The following is a 21,223-nucleotide window of genomic DNA, read 5'->3' as shown; positions in this document are numbered from 1 at the left end:
GGATGCTCCGGTTTTCTCCCACGGTTCAAAGATATGCGGGTTAGGTGGATTGGTCATGCTAAATTGCCCCGTAGTGCCCAAATGTTAGGTGGGGTTGCTGGGTTATGGGAATAGGGTGGAGGTGTGAGATTGGGTAGGGTGCTCTTTCAGGGGCTGATGTGGACTCGATGGGCTGAATGGCCTCCTGCACCGTAAATTCTATGATATGTCAATCTAATCTAATTAATTCAAATCCTGCTCTTGTCTTATCTGGTCAGCCACCTGGGTGTGTATCATGATTCACTTTGCCCCTACTCTTTGCAACCCCCCCCACCCTCAGCACCCTTTGGGACTTCTACCGTTTTCCTGTAGAATATTTCCACAAGTACATACTGAATTAAAGACATAGATGTTGAATAGATTGTTGGGCTACAATAATCTATATAAACCTTTTCTCTAATATAGGGCATGAGCTCCATCCTTGGGATAAATAATTGCAGATCAGGTCTATATCTCTATCACATGCGGAAGAACACACCATTATGAGTGAGTAAACCTTTTTATGCTTGAAAGTATGTTAATATTGCTGTCAGTAATGTTGGTTATATAATAACTCTTTGTGCTTCATAACACATGTAGAGCTGAGAAGCAGAAAAATGAATACATCAATTTGAATAACTAACATCAAATACCGTATAAAATCAGTTATGCTGTTTAAAATTAAATTATTTGTGAAGGATAAATGCAATTTATTTCTTTTTCTGTTTGATTTAGATTTTGTAAAAATCTATTGACTGACATTGCAGTCCCAACATCTGAATAGACAAATGATTTTTGAGATGTGTGTTTGCTTGATATGTCAGTTAATGCGGATTGAAAAGAGATGGGATAGATTAGAAGTGTGATTTATTTGGGACTGTATATTAGTACTAGCATAATGTGAAATGAGGGCAGTGTAAATATTTCTGCAGCACCGTGTCCAAGTTAGCAATTTAAATTGACACACCAATGATTGCAAGATTGATCTGACAAAGCTGCTTTTTAAAAACGAAATTTAGAGTACCCAATTATTTATTTATTTTTTCCAATTAAGGGGCAATTTAGCGTGGCCAATCCACCCAACCTGCACGTCTTTGGGTTGTGGGGGTGAAACCCACGCAGACACTGGGAGAATGTGCAAACCCCACACGGACAGTGACCCAGGGCCAGGATTCGGACCCGGATCCTCAGCGCCGTAGGCAGCAATGCTAACCACTGTGCCACGTGCCACCCTGCAAAGCTGCTTTTTAAATTAAGTATGATGAAAGGAGTTATTATCAGATTTTTATTCTGCAGTGTCATGTTTGGGAATTTCATACGTTTCCTAGCCACCGACTCATTCCTCTCCCTGCCACCTGTCTGAGACTGAAGCAGTCCTCTGAAGCAGTCCTTTAAAGCCTTTGTGCCGCATTTGACCCCAAAATGGCTTCTGACCATCACCAAGACTAACTGCTTCCAACTTAATAACATTACTTGACTCCACCCTATGTCAGCTCACTGCCTCCTGAAATTTTCATCCATGTTTTTTGTTAATCTCAAGATTTGATCATCATCCAAAACACTACCTGTTTCCTAACTTGAAAGAAGATCTTTCCACCACTAAGTTTTGACCTGGTCTCATTTTCAAACCTCTCCTTGGCCCCACTCTTCCCATGAATACAATCTCCTCAACCTCGGAGCCTTTTGAGATCTAAGTCTTTCCAATTCTGGTGTCTTGAGTATCCCCAATATTAATCGCTTTGCTATTGATGATTGTGCTTTTAGATGCCTATCCTCAGCTCTGGGAATTCCCTCCCTAAATCTCTCCTCCTTTAAGGTACTCCTTAAAAGTAACTTTTTTGTCTGAACGTTTGTTCATTGCCCTGACACCCCTTCATGTGGCATGCTGTCAAATATCTGTATGATCACGCTTCTGAATTGTCTTGCCAAGTTTTAATATGCTCATGAGGCTATCTAAATGCAAGTTGCACTAACATTAGTGAGGCTGTTCTGGGCTCTTTCCCAAAGCTGGCATTTATCATTGTGAGTTTAGTAGTTTTAATCTTTTTTTAAACATGTAATAAATCTTAACTTTTGCCAGTTGAACATTCTCACTGTTCTGTTTGTCAACCTCCATGCATTATTGTCTCGTTGACAGCTTGGAAAAATGTATGATAGGCTCCTCCATGCTACCCAAATTGCTTTCATTCTACAGTTGGCTAATTGACAAGGTTCTTGCAGAACATGATGGACAAAGAGCTGATATGTCCACTATGCGAGCTCCACTTGTATTTTATATCTTATTTAGCAAATGTCAGAAACATTAAAATGTGTTTATGTTTGGCAAATTGAAGTGTTCAATCAATTCTGGAACTTGAATTTACAGGCATCATCACAACTAGTTTACTCCTGTTCATTCAAAATAATTCTTATGCTTAAGTAATTCAAATTTATACAGTAGTTTGGATTAATCAATTTAAAACAGCAAAGGAAAATTATTGTGCACATATGAATCAAGTTCAATGAATTTGGATTAATTGTACATGACTGAAAGACAAATATGGTAGGATTGTCATGATTTCAGTTTTGTTGATTTCAACTAATGTTATTTTGGTGCACTTGGGAAATATGAGATGAGGTGAATTTCAAATAGAAAATAAACAATTAACTTGCAAATATCTAGCATTTTTCATTATCCCAGCATGTCCAAAGCACTTTGCAGCCAATGATGTCTTTATGTAGTTTCGTCACTATTGTAATGTACACAAATACAGAGATTTTTTTTTTTTTCAGTAACCTTTCCTCTTAATACAGTCAGTGGCCAATTTAGCTTTCAGATTTTACAAACCTGCAACACTTAAAACACTTTGTATAGTTTTGTTGTGCTTGTTTGTGAACCTTAAAATGTAAACTGAGACTCTTGTGTAATCTGTAATTTATAGATATTAAGTGCCAAGGTTATTGCTTTAATTTTAATTTGGATTGAGTGCAAGAAAAATAATATTAAAAATACTGGAGTAATTAGAGTCTCTTAATCGCATCTCTTGCTTTGGAGCTGTAGTGATGTTTTCAATACCACTATATGAATTTGTAATTACAACAGTTAATTGTTTTGTTGTAAACATTCACTTGAAAGCAGATAGAGAAAATTAGTTCCGAACTCTTGGTTTAAAAAATGGGAATATGCGGAGATTAAAAGCAAAATGCTGACATTAAAATGTATTAATTTAAGTGTGTAATTGTTAGTTCTACTCTGATTCTTGATGATTTTTGTTTTTCTGTGAATCAAATTTGAAATAGCTTTGCATGGAAAAATTTCCCCTCTTCTGTAATTGTGTTCTGTTGTCATTACCTTGGCGGGTTTAAAAACTCAGCTGGAGTCTCAAACTCGGTGGCTTGCAGTATTGTTAAAAAAAAAAAGTTTTGTTAATTTTTTGTTAGCGTGGTCAATCCACATATCCTGCGCATCTCTTGGGTTGTGGGGTGAGACCCATGCAGACATGGACAGTGACCCGGGGCCGGGATCGAACCCGGGTCCTCGGCGCCATGAGGCAGCAGTGATACGGGCTTTCAGTACTGTACAATGCTTTGTAAGAAGATGCAGAGAACAAGTTTGTTCCTGTGATGAAGAAAATAGAAACTTGGATTGATACATTTTTAGATTTGATAGTTGTGTGTTTTTGGAGTACAGATATATACTGTCTGGTTTAAGGCTCACTTTTGAGACTTGAGCACCGTCTCGGCTGACAATCATGCAGCACTAGAGGAATAATACAATGTCGAGGATGCTGTCTTTTGGATGAGTCCTGAAATGTTTGCTTGTTCATGTGGACATAAAGGTTATTATTGATAAAGAGCAGGTGGTTCTTCCAGCATCCTGACCAACGTTTATCTTTCAATAAACACCACTAAAATAGATTAATTGACAATTTAACTCATTGCTGTTTATAATGATGCCACAACTGCCCTTTATGTGAATGCAGCTATTGACCTAAATTGGCATAAAGGAGACCTAGTGTAATTGGAAACAAATGGGAAACTCTTGAGGAGTTGGTGTCACACATTACACAAAAGAAGATGGTTGTCAATGGTGGTGGTCAATCATTATTGCCCCAGGACAGGCAAGAATTCCCCCACAGTCTTCACAACCCGGCTATTTTGAGCCGCTTGACCAGTGGCATCCTTCCTTCATAAGATCATGAGTGAGGTTGTTTGTAGACCATGCCATTGTTCAGCTTCATTTACAATGCCTTCAATAATTGCAACAGCCCATGCTAGGCTAAAGTGGAACAAAAAAATCTTGCATTTGTAAAGAAGTTTTCATGATCTTAGGACACCCTGGTGCACTTCATTGGCAATGAAATAGTGAGCATGGTAGCACAGTGGTTAGCACTGTTTCTTCACAGCGTCAGGGTCCCAGGTTTGATTCCTGTCTTGGGTCATTGTGCAGAGTCTGCACGTTCTCCCCATGTCTTATGGGTTTCTTCCGGGTGCTCCGGTTTCCTCCCAGAAGTCCCAAAAGACGTGCTGTGAGGTGAATTGGACGTTTTGAATTCTCCCTCTGGAGTACCCAAACAGGTGCTGGAGTGTGGATTCTAGGGGATTTTCAAAGTAACTTCATTGCAGTGTTAATGTAAGCCTACTTGTGAGAATAATTACTGTTTAAAACTGCTTCTGTTTGATAGTTCCCAGCCCAGTGCAATTGTCCAGAGGAAGTTAGCACTTCTGGTCAATTGCCAGGTAGGCTCTTTGGGTGCATCCCAAGGGAGCATCCTCTAGGGAACACCTAGAGGATTCTCAGCACATCATAGAGGTACCTCCTAAATGCAACACTCTGGATCCCGGGTGGGGTTATGGGCAGTCAACATTGTGACTAAGAACCGTGCAGTGCAAACTATGTTTCGGAGTTTTTTCATAAACTAACCAATGCAAAACAATGCAAAAAGTCATAAGCAAATATGAAAGTAAAAAGAAAAGTCCACAGGTGACGATTACTAGATCCTTAAAAAAGGAAATTAATGGTTACCATCTTGGGTAGAACGTCTCCACTGACCCCCTGATGGTGAATTTGAGTTTCTCCAATTGCAGGAATTCTTTTAATATCCTTTTTCAGTTACAAAGCCAAAGCGCAGAGTGGATAGGGGCAAACCCCTAATCCAGCTCCTTGCCTGCTCCAAGAAACAATTCAAATTGAATCCACTTCATTTACCCACAAGAAAGACATACCAGATCCAGGCATTACACCTGATCTCACGCTCGATCTTAGCCAAAAGGCCGAGAAGCGATCTCCAAGTGTAGGAATTACGTTAAGTCACCCAATCAGACAGAGCACTGGGCGGAGTGGGAGACCGCCAACCAAGTAATATTTGTCTCCGGGCTATCAGCGAGGCAAAGGCGACAACATCTTCCTCTGCCACAGATTGAATCATCGGCGAACCCAAATATGACCACCAGCGGACATGGTCTAAATCCACATGGAATATCTCTGAAATATTACTAAAGAAGGAACCCCAGAAGCCTAAGAATTTGGGGGAGGACCAGAGCATATGCATGTGACTAGCCAGGCAAAGAGAACAGCCATCACACCAACATTTGGGAAAAACCCACTCCTCCTTGCCCTAGTCAAGTGTGTTCCTGTGTAGCACCTTAAACTGAATTAGGCTCAACCGAGCAAATGAGGACGTAGAGTTGACCCTGTGAAGGGCCTCAGTCCAAACCTCGCGAGTAAGTATAGGGCCCAATTCACCTTCCCACTTAGCCCTCACCCCACTTAGTGGGGTGGAATCTCATGAGAGAATATGGCCATAAAGGTCCGAAATGGACCTGTCGCCAGGGACAGCATCCTCTTCAGCAAGGAAGAAGGTGGCCCCAAAGGAAAGGAAGGGAAAGCTTTACACAAGAATCTGTGAACTTGAAAATATCGAAAAAGGTTGGAATTGGGGAGCTGAAAGTTATCACTCCTAAAAACTGTCAAACCTCTCATCCACAAACAGGTCCCCAAAACGCTCCCCACCCACCACTTTCCAAGATTGAAATGCTGGGTCCAAACCACAAAATAGGAAACGGTGATTGTTACAAATAGGGGCTAGCTAAGACCAGGAAAGGAGCTTGAAGTGCTGTCTAAATTGTTTCCAAATTCGAAGAGAGGAGAGCACCATTGGATTTCATGAAAATCCAGCTGGGGAAAAGAGCCATGGTGCAGTGATTATGGCAAGAAAAGTAGTAGTGCAGGAGTGAGCCTCCATTTGCCCCCAAATAGAATTGGGGGTCACTGATCCGTAACAACATCTTTTGTATGTTAGTAACCCCCCATTTGTCTATCCCTTTGGAGCAAAATGCTACAGATTCTGTGAGTCTTACCTGCCCAAATAAAATATATCAATTTGTTAACCTTCATAATAAAGGATTTCAGCAGAAAAATGGAAGACATTGAAAGACAAATAAAAACCCCGGGAGCCCATTCATTTAATGTGTAATTAAATGTAAGGCTTGTGTAATTCAGCTTATGAAGGGAGACTTCAGTAGTGGAGATGTGGTGGGCAGTTGTATGAAAGGTGTGTTTTCCCCCCCCTCCCGAGACTCCAACCATTTGACCCGAAATCCCCACTCTCACCGTAAAACATTGAACGTATGAGGAAATGCCCTCAAACCAACAAAGGGCCAAAAAGGAGACAAGAGCCAGGAGAGGAAGACCAATGTTATGGACACGAGGAGCAAGGCAGAGCAGGACAAGGTGGATCGTGAGATGAGGAGGAATTTCTTCAGCCAGAGGGTGGTGAATCTGTGGATCTCTTGGCTGCCGAAGGCTGTGGAGACCCAATCACAATGTGTTTAAGACAGAGATAGCTAGGTTCTTGATTAATAAGGGGTCAGGAGTTATGGGGAGAAGGCAGGAGAATGGGGATATATCAGCCATGATTGAATGGCGCAGCAGACTCGATGGGTCGAGTGGCCTAATTCTGTTCCATATCTTATGGTGTGAAATCACTGGCGCAACCACTGGCCTCCTGCCAACAGGACAATGGATAGAGTTCCTGACCCAAGAGCTCTTCAAACTGAGGGACTCCATTAAAGAGGACCTCATGGCGATGGTAAAGTTGATAGTAGCTTTGGATAACTTGGCCCCCTTCAACTAGCCCCCATCAAGTAGACACTGCAGAGGAGGAAAGTAGATTGGAGACACAGGAGGCAACGGTGCGAGAATTAGAGAAAGCGGCCGTCGACAAGAGTGATAGGTCGCCTTCTCGAAGCAGAGGTGGCAAGTTGGTCACCGCCCAAGGAAAAGGTGGATGACCAGGAAGACACGTCACATCGCCAGAACCTTTGTAATCTTTGGGCTGCCAGAAGGCACAGAGTAGAAATCCAGCGAACTACGTCGCACAGATGTTGGCCAAGTTGATCGGGGGAGAAAACTTCCCCAAGCCCCCTGAGGTGGACAGGGCCCATGGGTCACTGGCAGTCCCAAGGCAGGAGAACCACCGTGGGCGATTATTACCAAGCTCACCCAATCCAGCACAAGGAGCGGATTCTGAACTGGGCAAGGAACATGTAGCCTTCAAATGGAAAGGGCATACGATCCAAATATACCAAGACATTGGGGCCGACCTGGCCAAACGCCGGGCCGAGTTGAGGATGTTAGCAGCCCAGGAGCAAGGTGCGGTTCGGGATACTGTATCTGTGAGGAATTGAACAAACAAATGTGATATAAAATAGTTAGTTCAAATATTAGTTACAGTAATGTGGATGTGATCAGTCTCATAGTAGTAAGTTCACAGACAAAGGATTTCTGAAAGCATGGCAAGGATGGGGAAAAGGATGCTGGGTAACAAGAGGCCCAGGGTGAAGCAATGCGAAGTGAGCCAATCAGTATGTATGGCCAGGTCAGGAGGGGTATAGGATGACCTATGGGAACCTTGTATGTGAAACTTGGTGCCATTTGAATGTATTTGCCGAGATCTCTTTGTCTCCGACCTCACTCGGTTCCTAGGGTTTCAGAAGACAGCTTGTGTGTTCTGAGGCTCATTATGAAGCGAGTCAGACTTGCAAGTGAGTTAAAATAAATAATACTATACCTACAAATCCGTCTCGAGTTTTATTGAGGCCAGACTGATGGGTAACGAATTCAATCTTGTCACCTGTCAGCACTCTGGATGACCTGTGGAAATAGGAAACACTACTTCACCACTTCACCGTGCCGGGAGAAGCAGAGGAGTTAATCCGCATGAATGGGCTGGGAAAACAGCAACAGCAACAGGCACGCTAAACAGGGTGAGGGCAAGGTGGGAAGGTGAATTGGGGTCCATAATTGTGAGGTTTCGAGTGAGGCTCTTAACCGGGTCGACTCCACACCCTCCTAATTCAGTTTAAGGTGTTACACAGGACACAAAGACCATTGATGATAGTGTTCCTTCGTTTCCTAAAAACTGCAGGGGTTGTCGTCGGTACAGGGATGTAAGAGGGGAGGAGGGGCCACGACACGGCTTCCGAAAGGGAGGAAGCGCTGGCAGGAGTGGGGGTGGGGGAAGGGATAGGAGAGCGGGTGGTTGGGGGATAGCCTGCAGGGGTCCGGGGAAGGGGGCAATGGCAAAGGCAGAGGAGTTGAGAGGGCGGATCGGGGATGAGGTAGGATGAGGGAAGAATGCTGTTTCCAATAGGTTGCACATGGAGGCGGAGCAAAGAAGGCCACTGCGGCCAGCTTGGACGGGCCCCGAACAGGGGCACGTCCACATGGTGAGTACAGCTAACCCCTCCGGGGGCGGGGGGAAAGAGTCTTCCTCCAAGAGGTGCACCTGACGGAGAAAGACCAACTAACGGTAATAGGACAAGCCTACCAAACAAAATGCTACGAGACGAGGGATACCGGGGAGGCCACATTGTTTCCGAAGAGGATGACATTCACCGTGACGAACATGGTGACAGACCTGGCGGGGGAGGGTATCTAATGATCCTGGAAGGGGCACCGCTACTCCTGGTGAATATATACATCCCAAACTAGGGTGACGCAAACTTTATCAAAAAGACCATGACGGAAATCCCTAACACGACACTCCCACCTACTCAACAGTGGGGGGGGAGACCTCAACCGTTTACAGGACCCATGGACAGACAAATCCAGCCCCAAATCGGGGAAGCAATCGGCCATGATGAGGGGACTGAGTTCCTTTTATGGAGCAGATGGAGGTTGGATGGTTGAAGCAATGGACATTCACACACCTGTGAGAGTTTTCCTTCTCCCAGATCCACAATGCTTACACAACTGAATTGATTTCTTCGTAGTGGGGAAGTCGGCTTCCAGGGATGGTCGGGTTGGAATACTCCGCAATAGTCACCTCCTCCGACCACACTACGTGGATTTGAGGTTGGAGATGGGCCGGGTCTCCGACCCCCCCCCCCCCTTCATAAGGAGCAAGGAAATAGAGGCTTGAGTGAGGGTCAGAGGCAAAGACCCCAGGGATAGGGAATCATTGAACATGTCCAATAATAAAGATACAAGGTGCCCTGAGAACTTGTTATAAAAGTTCAATCGGAAAGTCATTTGGACCAGGAGCATGCCAGACTGCATCAGCCCAATATATTTTAAAATCAAGTCGGGGTGTAGCGGGAAGTCCAGCTCACAGCTCTTATTTACCTTGGTAGTTGGGAAGGGTAGGCTGACCAGAAATTCAGATGTGAGCGATTTATCTGCAGTGGGCTCTGATCTATAAAGATTGTACCAGAAATTCAGATGTGAGCGATTTATCTGCAGTGGACTCTGATCTATAAAGATTGTAAGAAAAGGATTTAGAAACTGCATTGACCTGGGGAAGGTGGAAATGAGGTTGCCGCCCCGATTGAGTAGCTGAGGGATCTTGGAGGAGTCCACTTGCGGTTTGAGTTGGTGAGCCAGAAGATGACTAGCCTTCTCTCTCTACTCCTTAAAAAGTGTCCGAAGAATGTTGTAGCTGACATACTGCCCTGCTATTAGATAGTAGCTCAAAGTGAGTCAGTAATTTTTGCCAATATCTCCAGAGTAAGATCAAGCGAGTTCTGGAATGGAATCCACCAGTCTCTTGCTTCCAACTTTGTTGACTTCAACATATATGCTCTGTAACAGATAATTCCACCCCTCCCCCCATCATGGACTGCTTTAAAAGCCTCCCACAGCATGCAAAGTGAGATTGAATCAGACCTGTTTGATTTTTTAAAAATGTAAATTTAGGGTATCCAATTTTTTTTTCCAATTAAGGGGCAATTTAGCGTGGCCAATTCGCCTACCCTGCACATCTTTGGGATGTGAAGGTGAAACCCACGCAGACACGGAGAAAATGTGCAAACTCCACACGGACAGTGACCTGTGGCTGGGACCAAATCCGGGACCTCAGTGCTGTGAGGCAGCAGTGCTAACCACTGCACCATCGTGCCGCCCTAAGACCTGATTGATTTTATATAATCGTCTATGGAGGTGGTCTCACGCTCACAATTTTTTTTATCAGCCAATAATGTAGTATCCAGGGTGGATGTCGGGTGGGCCCAGACTCAGTTGCTGTGTATTCAGCCGCCACCACCCAAGGGAGGAGAACTCTATCCAAAACAAAAAAAATGAATACATGAATATGCATGGTGGACATGTGAAAAAGAAGAAAAATCTCTGGGTGCAAAAAAAAAGACAAAGGTCCAACCCCCCACCCCATCTGAGTCATAAAAAAAAACCAAAGCCCTGGCCATTCCAGATGCAACAAGACATTTTGGTTTGGAGTGGTCCAATCTTGGGACAAAAAATGCCCCCCGTTCTGGTGAATGCTTAAAATAAGCTGATGAGAGTCTAGGTTGGGGACGGAGGGTAACAGGGAATTTAGAAAATTCATATCATCCCATCTGGGGGCATAAATGTTGACCATGACTACCGGGAGTGTTCAAAAGGGAACCACAAAGAATAACATATCTACCATCGGGGACGGCTAAAATAGGAGAGGTGGAAAACTTAATTATTTTATTCATTAAAATCGCCATACCCCTGGCCCTGCCATCAAAACCAGAACAAAATACCTACCCAACCCACCCCTTGCTCAACCTGATCTGATCTCTGATACATATGCAAGTGTGTATCCTCCAAGAAAATGACATATGAGTTGAAGCTCTTAAGATGGGAAAATGCCCTCAAACCTTTTTACTGGGATATTCAAACCTCTAATGTTCCAGGTAACCAAATGGACTGGAGGTTTCCCACCACCAGTTAATCCGGAGTCGGCCATTTCCTCCATAAGACCATAAGACATAGGAGCGGAAGTAAGGCCATTCGGCCCATCGAGTCCACTCCACCATTCAATCATGGCTGATTTCAACTCCATTTACCCGCTCTCTCTCCATAGCCCTTAATTCCTCAAGAATTCAAGAATTTATCAACTTCTGTCTTAAAGACACTCAACGTCCCGGCCTCCACCGCCCTCTGTGGCAATGAATTCCACAGACCCACCACTCTCTGGCTGAAGAAATTTCTCCTCATCTCTGTTCTAAAGTGACTCCCTTTTATTCTAAGGCTGTGCCCCCGGGTCCGAGTCTCCCCTGCTAATGGAAACAACGTCCCTACGTCCACCTTATCTAAGCCATTCATTATCTTGTAAGTTTCTATTAGATCTCCCCTCAACCTCCTAAACTCCAATGAATATAATCCCAGGATCCTCAGACGTTCATCGTATGTTAGGCCTACCATTCCTGGGATCATCCGTGTGAATCTCCGCTGGACCCGCTCCAGTGCCAGTATGTCCTTCCTGAGGTGTGGGGCCCAAAATTGCTCACAGTATTCTAAATGGGGCCTAACTAATGCTTTATAAAGCATCAGAAGTACATCCCTGCTTTTATATCCCCTACTCTACTCCCTGTACACACACGACTGCGTGGCAAAACTTGGTTCCAACTCCAGCTACAAGTTTGCTGACGATATGACCATAGTGGGCCCCATCTCGAATAACGACGAGTCCGAATACAGGAGGGAGATAGAGAACCTAGTGGAGTGGTGTAGCGACAACAATCTCTCCCTCAATGCCAGCAAAACTAAAGAGCTGGTAATTGACTTCAGGAAGCAAAGTACTGTACACACCCCTGTCAGCATCAACGGGGCCGAGGTGGAGATGGTTAGCAGTTTCAAATTCCTAGGGGTGCACATCTCCAAAAATCTATCCTGGTCCACCCATGTCGACGCTACCACCAAGAAAGCACAACAGCGCCTATACTTCCTCAGGAAACTAACAAAATTTGGCATGTCCACATTGATTCTTACCAACTTTTACAGATGCACCATAGAAAGCATCCTATCGGGCTGCATCACAGCCTGGTATGGCAACCGCTCGGCCCAGGACCGCAAGAAACTTCAGAGAGTCGTGAACACCGCCCAGTCCATCACACAAACCTGCCTCCCATCTATCGACTCCATCTACACCTCCCGCTGCCTGGGGAAAGCGGGCAGTATAATCAAAGATCCCTCCCACCCGGCTTACTCACTCTTCCAACTTCTTCCATCGGGCAGGAGATACAGAAGTCTGAGAAAACGCACGAACAGACTCAAAAACAGCTTCTTCCCCACTGTTACCAGACTTCTAAATGACCCTCCTTTGGACTGACTTCATTAACACTACACCCTGTATGCTTCATCCGATGCCAGTGCTTATGTAGTTACATTGTATATGTTGTGTTGCCCTATTATGTATTTTCTTTTATTCCCTTTTCTTCTCATGTACTTAATGATCTGTTGAGCTGCTCGCAGAAAAATACTTTTCACTGTACCTCGGTACACGTGACAATAAACAAATCCAATCCAATCCAATATTCCAAGCCACTTGAGATAAATGACAACATTGCATTTGCTTTCTTAATTACGGACTCAACCTGCAAGTTTCCCTTTCGAGAATCCTGGACTAGGACTCCCAAGTCCCTTTACACTTCAGCATTATGAATTTTGTCACCGTTTAGAAAATAGTCCATGCCTCTATTCTTTTTTCCAAAGTGCAAGAGCTCGCACTTGCCTACGTTGAATTTCATCAGCCATTTCTTGGACCACTCTCCTAAACTGTCTAAATCTTTCTGCAGCCTCCCCACCTCCTCAATACTACCTGCCCCTCCACCTATCTTTGTATCATCGGCAAACTTAGCCAGAATGCCCCCAGTCCCGTCATCTAGATCATTAATATATAAAGAGAACAGCTGTGGCCCCAACACTGAACCCTGCGGAACACCACTCGTCACCGGTTGCCATTCCGAAAAATAACCTTTTATCCCAACTCTCTGCCTTCTGCCTGACAGCCAATCGTCAATCCATGTTAGTACCTTGCCTCGAATACCACGGGCCCTTATTTTACTCAGCAGTCTCCCGCGATGCACCTTATCAAAGGCCTTTTGGAAGTCAAGATAGATAACATCCATTGGCTCTCCTTGGTCTAACCTATTTCTTATCTCTTCAAAGAACTCTAACAGGTTTGTCAGGCATGACCTCCCCTTACTAAATCCATGCTGACTTGTCCTAATCCGACCCTGCACTTTCAAGAATTTAGAAATCTCATCCTTGACAATGGATTCTAGAATCTTGCCAACAACCGAGGTTAGGCTAATTGGCCTACAATTTTCCATCTTTTTCCTTGTTCCCTTCTTGAACAGGGGGGTTTCAACAGCGAGTTTCCAATCCTCTGGGACTTTCCCTGACTCCAGTGACTTTTGAAAGATCATAACTAACGCCTCTACTATTTCTTCAGCTATCTCCTTTAGAACTCTAGGATGTAGCACATCTGGGCCCGGAGATTTATCAATTTTTAGACCTCTTAGTTTCTCTAGCACTTTCTCCTTTGTGATGGCTACCATATTCAACTCTGCCCCCTGACTCTCCTGAATACTTATTTAGTTCCTCAGCTATTTCCTTGTCTCCCATCACTAGATTACCAGCATCATTTTGGAGCGGCCCAATGTCTACTTTTGCCTCCCGTTTGTTTTTAATGTATTTAAAGAAACTTTTACTATCATTCCTAATTTTACTGGCGAGCCTACCTTCATAATTGATCCTCTCTTTCCTTATTTCTCTCTTTGTTATCCTCTGTTTGTTTTTGTAGCCTTCCCAATCTTCTGACTTCCCACTACTCTTTGCCACTTTATAGGCTTTCTCTTTTGCTTTGATGCATTCCCTAACTTCCTTTGTCAGCCATGGCTGCCTAATACCCCCTCTGATAACCTTTCTTTTCTTTGGGATGAACCTCTGTACTGTGTCCTCAATTACTCCCAGAAACTCCTGCCATTGCTGTTCTACTGTCTTTCCCACTAAGCTCTGCTCCCAGTTGATTTTCGTCAGTTCCTCCCTCATGCCTCTGTAGTTACCTTTATTTAACTGTAACACCTTTACATCTGATTCTACCTTCTTTCTTTCAAATTGGAGATTGAATTCTACCATATTATGATCACTGCATCCTAAGTGTTCCCTTACTTTAAGATCTTTAATCAAGTCTGGCTCATTACATAACACTAAGTCCAGAATGGCCTGTCCCTCGTGGGCTCCATCACAAGCTGTTACAAAAAGCCCTCCTGTAAACATTCAATGAATTCCCTTTCTTTGGGTCCACTGGCAACATTATTTACCCAGTCCACCTGCATATTGAAGTCCCCCATGATCACATTGACCTTGCCTTTCTGACATGCACTTTCTATTTTGTGGTGCATTTTGTGCCCCTGGTCCTGACCACTGTTAGGAGGCCTGTACATAACTCCCATTATGGTTTTTTTGCCTTTGTGGTTCCTCAACTCTACCCACACACACTCCACATCATCTGACCCTATGTCATTTAGTGCTATTGATTTAATTTCATTCCTAATTAACAAGGCAACCCCGCCCCCTCTGTCCACCTCTCTGTCTTTTCGATAGGTTGTGAATCCCTGGATGTTTAAATGCCAGTCCTGAACCCTCTGCAACCACGTCTCTGTGATGCCTACCACATCATACCTGCCAGTCACAATCTGGACCACAAGCTCATCTACCTTGTTCCGTACACTGCGCGCATTTAAATATAGCACCTTTAATTCTCTATTGACCGTCCCTTTTTGTTTTCTTAGTGTGGTGAACCTTTGTTTACTGAGCCTTTCCATACACTGTGTCATATTTTGTGGGATGGGGACTATCGTAACCTCTTCTGAGTTCTGTCTTTTCGTGCTTTTTTGTATTCCTAAGCAGCTACGCTTCCCACCGATTACTTCACCTCTTGGTTCCCTGACTCCCCCCCCCCCCCCCCCCCCCCAATCTCTAGTTTAAAGTCCTATTGACCACCCTATTTACTCTTCTCGCTGGAACACTGGTCCCAGCTCGGTTCAGGTGGAGACCATCCCCACGCTATAGGTCCCCCCTGTCCCAAAACTGATGCCAGTGTCCCATGAAAAGGAACCCCTCTTTCCCACACCACTCTTTCAGCCACGTGTTAACTTCCCTTATTCTTGCCTCCCTATGCCAATTTGCACGTGGCTCGGGAAGTAATCCGGAGATTATGACCCTTGAGGACCTGTTTTTTAATTTGAATCCTTGCTTTTTATAATCTCTAAACAGGTCCTCTTTCCTAGACTTGCCTATGTTGTTGATACCGACGTGGACCACAACAACTGGATCCTCCCCCTCCCTCTCCAGTATCCTTTCAAGCCGGTCAGAGATGTCTCGCACCCTAGCACCGGGCAGGCAACATACCATGTGGGACTCTTTATCCTGCTCACAAAGGATACTATCTATCCCCCTGATAATAGAATCCCCAACAACTACAACTTGCCTATTTACTCCCTCCCCTTGAATGGCCTGCTGAACCATGGTGCCTTGGTCAGCTGACTCATCCTGCAGCCCTGTTCGCCATCCACACAGGGAGCAAGTGCCTCATACCTGTTGGACAGGGTCAAGGGCTGTGGCTCCTGAGTTCCTGACTGCTGGTCCCCTTTACCTGCCTGACCTGCAGTCACACCCTGCTGTCCCTGGCCACTGGCAGGATTTAAACTACTTACTCTGACAGGTGTGACTGCCTCCTGAAACACAGTGTCCAGGTAAGTCTCCCCCTCCCGGATGTGCCTCAGTGTTTGAAGCTCAGACTCCAGCTCATCAACTCTGAGCCGGAGCTCTTCGAGCAGCCAACACTTACCGCAGATGTGATCGCTGCAGCTCGCAATGGGATCTGCCAGCTCCCACATTAAGCAGGTCAAGCACATCACCTGACCAGTCATCTCTAATTAATTAATTAGTTTAATTTAAGTTTACGAGTTGAGCTGTGTTTTTTTAAAATTTGGGGCAGATTTGCTATCAACCAATCAGATCACAGCTTCCCTCTGACGTCACTTTTGGGGGGAAAAATTGGAAAACAGGAAGTTACCGTTAGTTTTTATACTCCGAGACTGCTACTGCTCCTCCTCCGAACGGCTCCCGAAATTAGGCCCGAAGAAAAAGAGAGAACAAAACAGTCAGGAAAAAGCACCTTCTCCCACTCTTCACCGAATTACCTCACTGCACCAAATTACCAAGTTTCAAATTCTCACTCTGTCTGTGTCTCACTCACTCAGGCTGTCTCCTTGACCTGCGCAACGCTTACTAAGTGCGCTTTCTGTCTGTCTTTTATACAGACTTTAGGATGACTCTCACTACCTAAACTTCAAAGAGAAGAATACAATGTGTACCTTTGTGCCCCTAAACAGGCCTCGGGTGACTGCCAGATAACTGCCTCTCAGCAATTAGGGTAGGGGCAGCTTCAGCCAATCAGACACTAATCTACACTGCACTTTTAACTGAAAAACAACAGAATTAGATTCATCACTTACCTTTCCTGGTTACCTCACTGCACCAAATTACCAAGTTGGAGATTACCAAATCTCCAAAAGAGACCAACTCAGGGGAACTGAAAAGATCCACCCAAGATGGCCACCAAGCCAAGTCCGAAGACTGGAGAAAGGAAAACCAACAGATGCCATGGGCAGACTATCCCCAACCCACACTCCACCCTCTTCCCTCCCCATCCCCAAAACCGGCATCATCATTGAATGTTACCAAACACAAAAGCAAATAAAAACATGCCAAACAAAGACTTATCCTGAGACAAAAACCTACATTTAAGAGAACCAATCAAAAAAACCTCGAAGCTCATTTTCTAAAAAACTATCATGAGCTGCAGCAAACCCTAGTCAGCAATGACACACCCAATTGTAGAAAAATAAATAACAAAACGCGATTTAACTTGCACCGCCCCACTTGCAACTAAATGTTGCACCAAACAACAGCGTTGAAAAGAGAAAGGAAACAATATATTAATGTGATTTCCCCCCCCCCCCCCCCCCCAAAGTCATAGAGAACATCAAATTTACTCAAAAGACAACCCCATCAAGAACAAGAAAAAACAAACACAAACAATACAGAGCCATAAACCAGATTACACCGCATAAATTGTGCCTTTTAATAAGGAGTCTGCATTTTCGGGCACATCCTTTTCCTCAAACGTGACTCTAAGGTGAGCTGGATAGACCATCCCGAACCTGACTTCACTCTTGTACAGGGCGGCCAGCACTCCCATTAGACGCTCTTATTTTCGCTACTTAAGCACTCCTATCCTGATGCAGCCTAATGGAGTGACTGTCCCAGAGACTGTGTTGCTCCCTTGTCCATCAAAGAACCCTCTCTTTAAAAACTGTGGAATCTTGTGATCAACGCGATGGATCTTCAGAAGAAAGTTTTGGTCAAAGTGAGCAATGGGTCTGAGGTAATTCAGACGAAGAACCCACCCTCGTCCTCCATTTTATGGAACATGTCAGAGAAATATTCTGTGGGGGTATGGCCCTCTTTCCCTTCTGGCAGTCCCATAATCTTCTGGATGTTCTGCTGCTGGACCTGTTTTCCAAGTCATTCAGCTTGGTCCTTAACAACTCCAGCGTGGCCATCCGATCACTGTGATCTTAAAGCTTCCTCCTTGCTCTTAAATGTGACTCCACGGATCTCAATGTCTTTTTTACAGAACCACACGTATGCCAAGGACTCTTGGATCTTTTAAGATCGTCTGACCCATTTGGCACTGTTTCTCTGATTCTTTTGCCAAAATACTAGTGTGAACCTTTGCCGTTAGTGGAGAAAGAAGCTGACTCTTCCATCCTACCTCCTGTTGAACCCTGACAGGCTTCAAACTCGGTTGACAAGTTTCTGCTCAAAACTTTATAGGCTTTGTTCTGGGCATCTCAGCAAAGAGAGAACTCTACTTCCAAGTTGCAAACAACCCCTGGGGGCCAAGAAAAAGGGCAAAAAGATCAGTTATCCAGCAGAAGCCACATTGTGCGCATACCCCCTTAGCTTGCGCCACCAGCAGTCCCATTGATTACCTCGTGATCCATCAATGTTATCCTTGATAATGCAGCTGGCCTGGAACATAAACAATGCTGCAAGAGCACTGAAGAAACTCAACACCATTCAGGAATGGATGCCTTGTTTTGCAATATATGTTATTCCATGATCCACTGAAACAGCTCAATATGCCCTATTTGAAAGAATCACTCCCACAACCTCTACCAGTAAGGAAAGAGCAGTAAGGAAAGAGCAGCAAGATCACGGAAATATCCATCATTATAATTCCTTGTTAGGTGACATGCCACCCTTACTTAAACATAGAAACATAGAACGATACAGCGCAGTACAGGCCCTTCGGCCCACGATGTTGCACCGACATGGGAAGTCAAAAAACAAAAGCCCTCTAACCTACACTATGCCATTATCATCCATATGCTTATCCAATAAACTTTTAAATGCCCTCAATGTTGGCGATGTTTTGCAATTTCTCCATGAACATTGGACCAGAATGTTGGAATTTACAAATTTTAGGAGCATTTTCATCACGGGAACTGCAATATTCAAGGAGAAGGCCCAGCTCCATTTCTGTTGTCTAAGATGGGAAAAACTATTTTGCCTTGCCTATGACATGGCAACCAAAGAGCAAATAACATATTTAACATATTAGGTTTGAAGCTGTCCCTTGAGGAAACTAAGATTGTGCATGGTTGGTGTCGGCCTGAATGAGCAGCTGGAGAAATAAATTATTGTTAGACAAAGTGAAATATGGCTTCTGTATTCATGTGTTATCTTGTGTTTGTGGAACTCTTGCCAGCATTACCCAAAGCTGTGCTTGTGTTTTTTTTCTCTCTCAACAATTCTGTTCTAGTGATTTTATATGATGAGTCTCCTGGTTCTCAGGATATCATCTTTTTATAAATCAGGAGCACCGGCAGCATCATGATATCCGTGCATGATCGTCATGTCTGCAAGTTGAAAACGTTAGTTCTGTTTCTGGCCATGGGCCTTTTTCAATGTGAGGAGGAGTTTTGTCTTTGGAGGTGCAAAATATAAACCCTGTTGAGCTTAAAGCTAAGAGTATTTGCAGCCAATCCAAACTGGGCCAAGAGCAGCATGTGATGTCAGAGGTGCCTATTTACATTTGCATTTGGGGCATTGGAAGTCTCCCTATTGTCTGAGAGCTATCTCTTATGACTGTGCTTGTGCTGTAACCTAAGTGCAACAACTGATGTGCCTCTTCTCATTAAAGGTACTGTCCAAAAAGAAACTGAACCATCAAGTCAAATGTCACTATTTTTCTTGGATTTGTTGCAGCATCACTGGACTGGTATCTCACACATCAACCATATTTCCAGTACTGCTGGATGCTGGCTGCAACTTTGTCCATATTGAATAACCCACTGGTACTTTCCATTCAGTTTCATGTGAATAATAATAATGGCCACTTGAGTGAGTTGCAGGAATGCTGCAACTGTAAGTTATTGGTGTTTTTGCAGTGCTGTTAGGTGGGGAAAGGGAGCATATTTAAAATGTGGTTCATGTGCTCTAGACATCTCATGTTTTTTTGCCTCCTTCATGAGGCCTGGCCTTAACAAATGTTCTTTCAGCCTGTTTGACTTGGATCTGGAATTTGTTCAAAGTAGTCGTAGTTTCAACATCTGACATTTTCTAATTTATATTGTTATTCAATTTCTCAGTTAAAGCATCAATCTCAGTTTTACAGTCTGAGTTGGGAGATTTCGAGGAATAGGATTGGGTAGGACTTCCAATGGTTGAGAATGTAAATGTGCACTTGAAATCATGGAATTGGCTTGGAGGGGAAATTACAGGCCACCAGTTTGGAAAGTGCTGTCGAAGAAGTCTTGGTAAATTGCTGTAGTGTGTAGTATAGGTGGTGCACACTGCTGCCGGTGTTGTTGGTGGTAGGGGGAATACATGTTTTAAGGTGGTGGATGAGGCCAATCAGGCTGGCTGCGTTATTCTAGATGATGAGCTTCTTGAGTGTTGTTGGACTGACGCTCATCCAAGCAAATGTAGCGTATTCCATCACACTCCTGACGATGCCTTGTATCTTGGTGGACAAAATTTGGAGAGTCAGGAGGTGAGTTACTCTGCAGAATTCCTAGCCTTTGACCTGTTTTTGCAGCTACAGTATTTATATGGCTGGTCCAATTCAGCTTCTGCTTAATGGTGATCCCCAGATTCAGTGATGGTAATGTCATTGGATGTCTTTCAGAGATAGTTAGATTCCCTCTTGTTGGAGATGGCCATTACCTGGCACTTATGTAGTACCAAGGTTACTTGAAGTTGGCAGTATAAACTTGTTGATTGTAATTGTACTCTACCCAACAGCGGTGGCGCTGAATCATCTCTCCATTGAGAGTAAAGTGCAATTACAACCAAACCAGTTTACATTATAAATGTGGATATGAATTTCCAATGGAAAAATATTGATGCAAAGAAAGCGCAACTGAACTACAGTTTTGCGTACATGTACATGTGATGCATTCAGATCATACCAATTTTGTTGAGCATTTTCAGTAGAACAGTGTGTTGCATTTGCATCAGCTATGCTCATTGACACTATGACTGAATGTTTCCAGTTTGAGAGTGTATTGGGTGGCACTGTAACATTGTGTTCCTTGCTCGAGGCTTTTTACCCCTCTATCGTCTTAAACTGGCCATTCTGATTTCTCACAATACCACCCATGCAAGCTGACACAAACCCTGGTCAGAATAAAGTAACCTTTGGCGAGACTGCTTTTGTGGTTCTGCATCAAGAAAGGATGCCTTTCTAATGGTGACTGAAGGTTGAACTTTTAACCAAAGACTTGTCAATCACAACTACGAATGCAACTTTGCTTCTTGTGAAGGTGGGATTTCCTGAAATGGATCTCCATGCTAACTTTAAAGGCACAAGTTCTGGAC

The 21,223-nt window shown here is 44.1% G+C and overlaps 1 protein-coding gene across 14 annotated transcripts in view; it reads left to right on the top strand.

Moving 5' to 3' along the window:
• usp6nl (USP6 N-terminal like) overlaps positions 1-21,223 on the top strand; it is a 373,327-nt gene that overhangs the window by 81,438 nt on the left and 270,666 nt on the right. For all 14 annotated transcript variants that reach the window (XM_072471081.1, XM_072471079.1, XM_072471077.1 and 11 more), the window contains exon 2: positions 445-525. In XM_072471081.1, the coding sequence (XP_072327182.1) occupies positions 522-525 (4 nt within the window). In that variant the 5' untranslated portion in view covers positions 445-521. The remainder of the gene's footprint in view (positions 1-444; positions 526-21,223) is intronic.

The sequence above is a fragment of the Scyliorhinus torazame genome, chromosome 13 (assembly GCF_047496885.1).
Source record: "Scyliorhinus torazame isolate Kashiwa2021f chromosome 13, sScyTor2.1, whole genome shotgun sequence".
NCBI classification, from domain to species: Eukaryota; Metazoa; Chordata; class Chondrichthyes; order Carcharhiniformes; family Scyliorhinidae; genus Scyliorhinus; species Scyliorhinus torazame.
The sequence above is the reverse complement of the archived record's forward strand: the minus strand, read 5'-3'. Positions and strand labels throughout refer to the sequence as shown.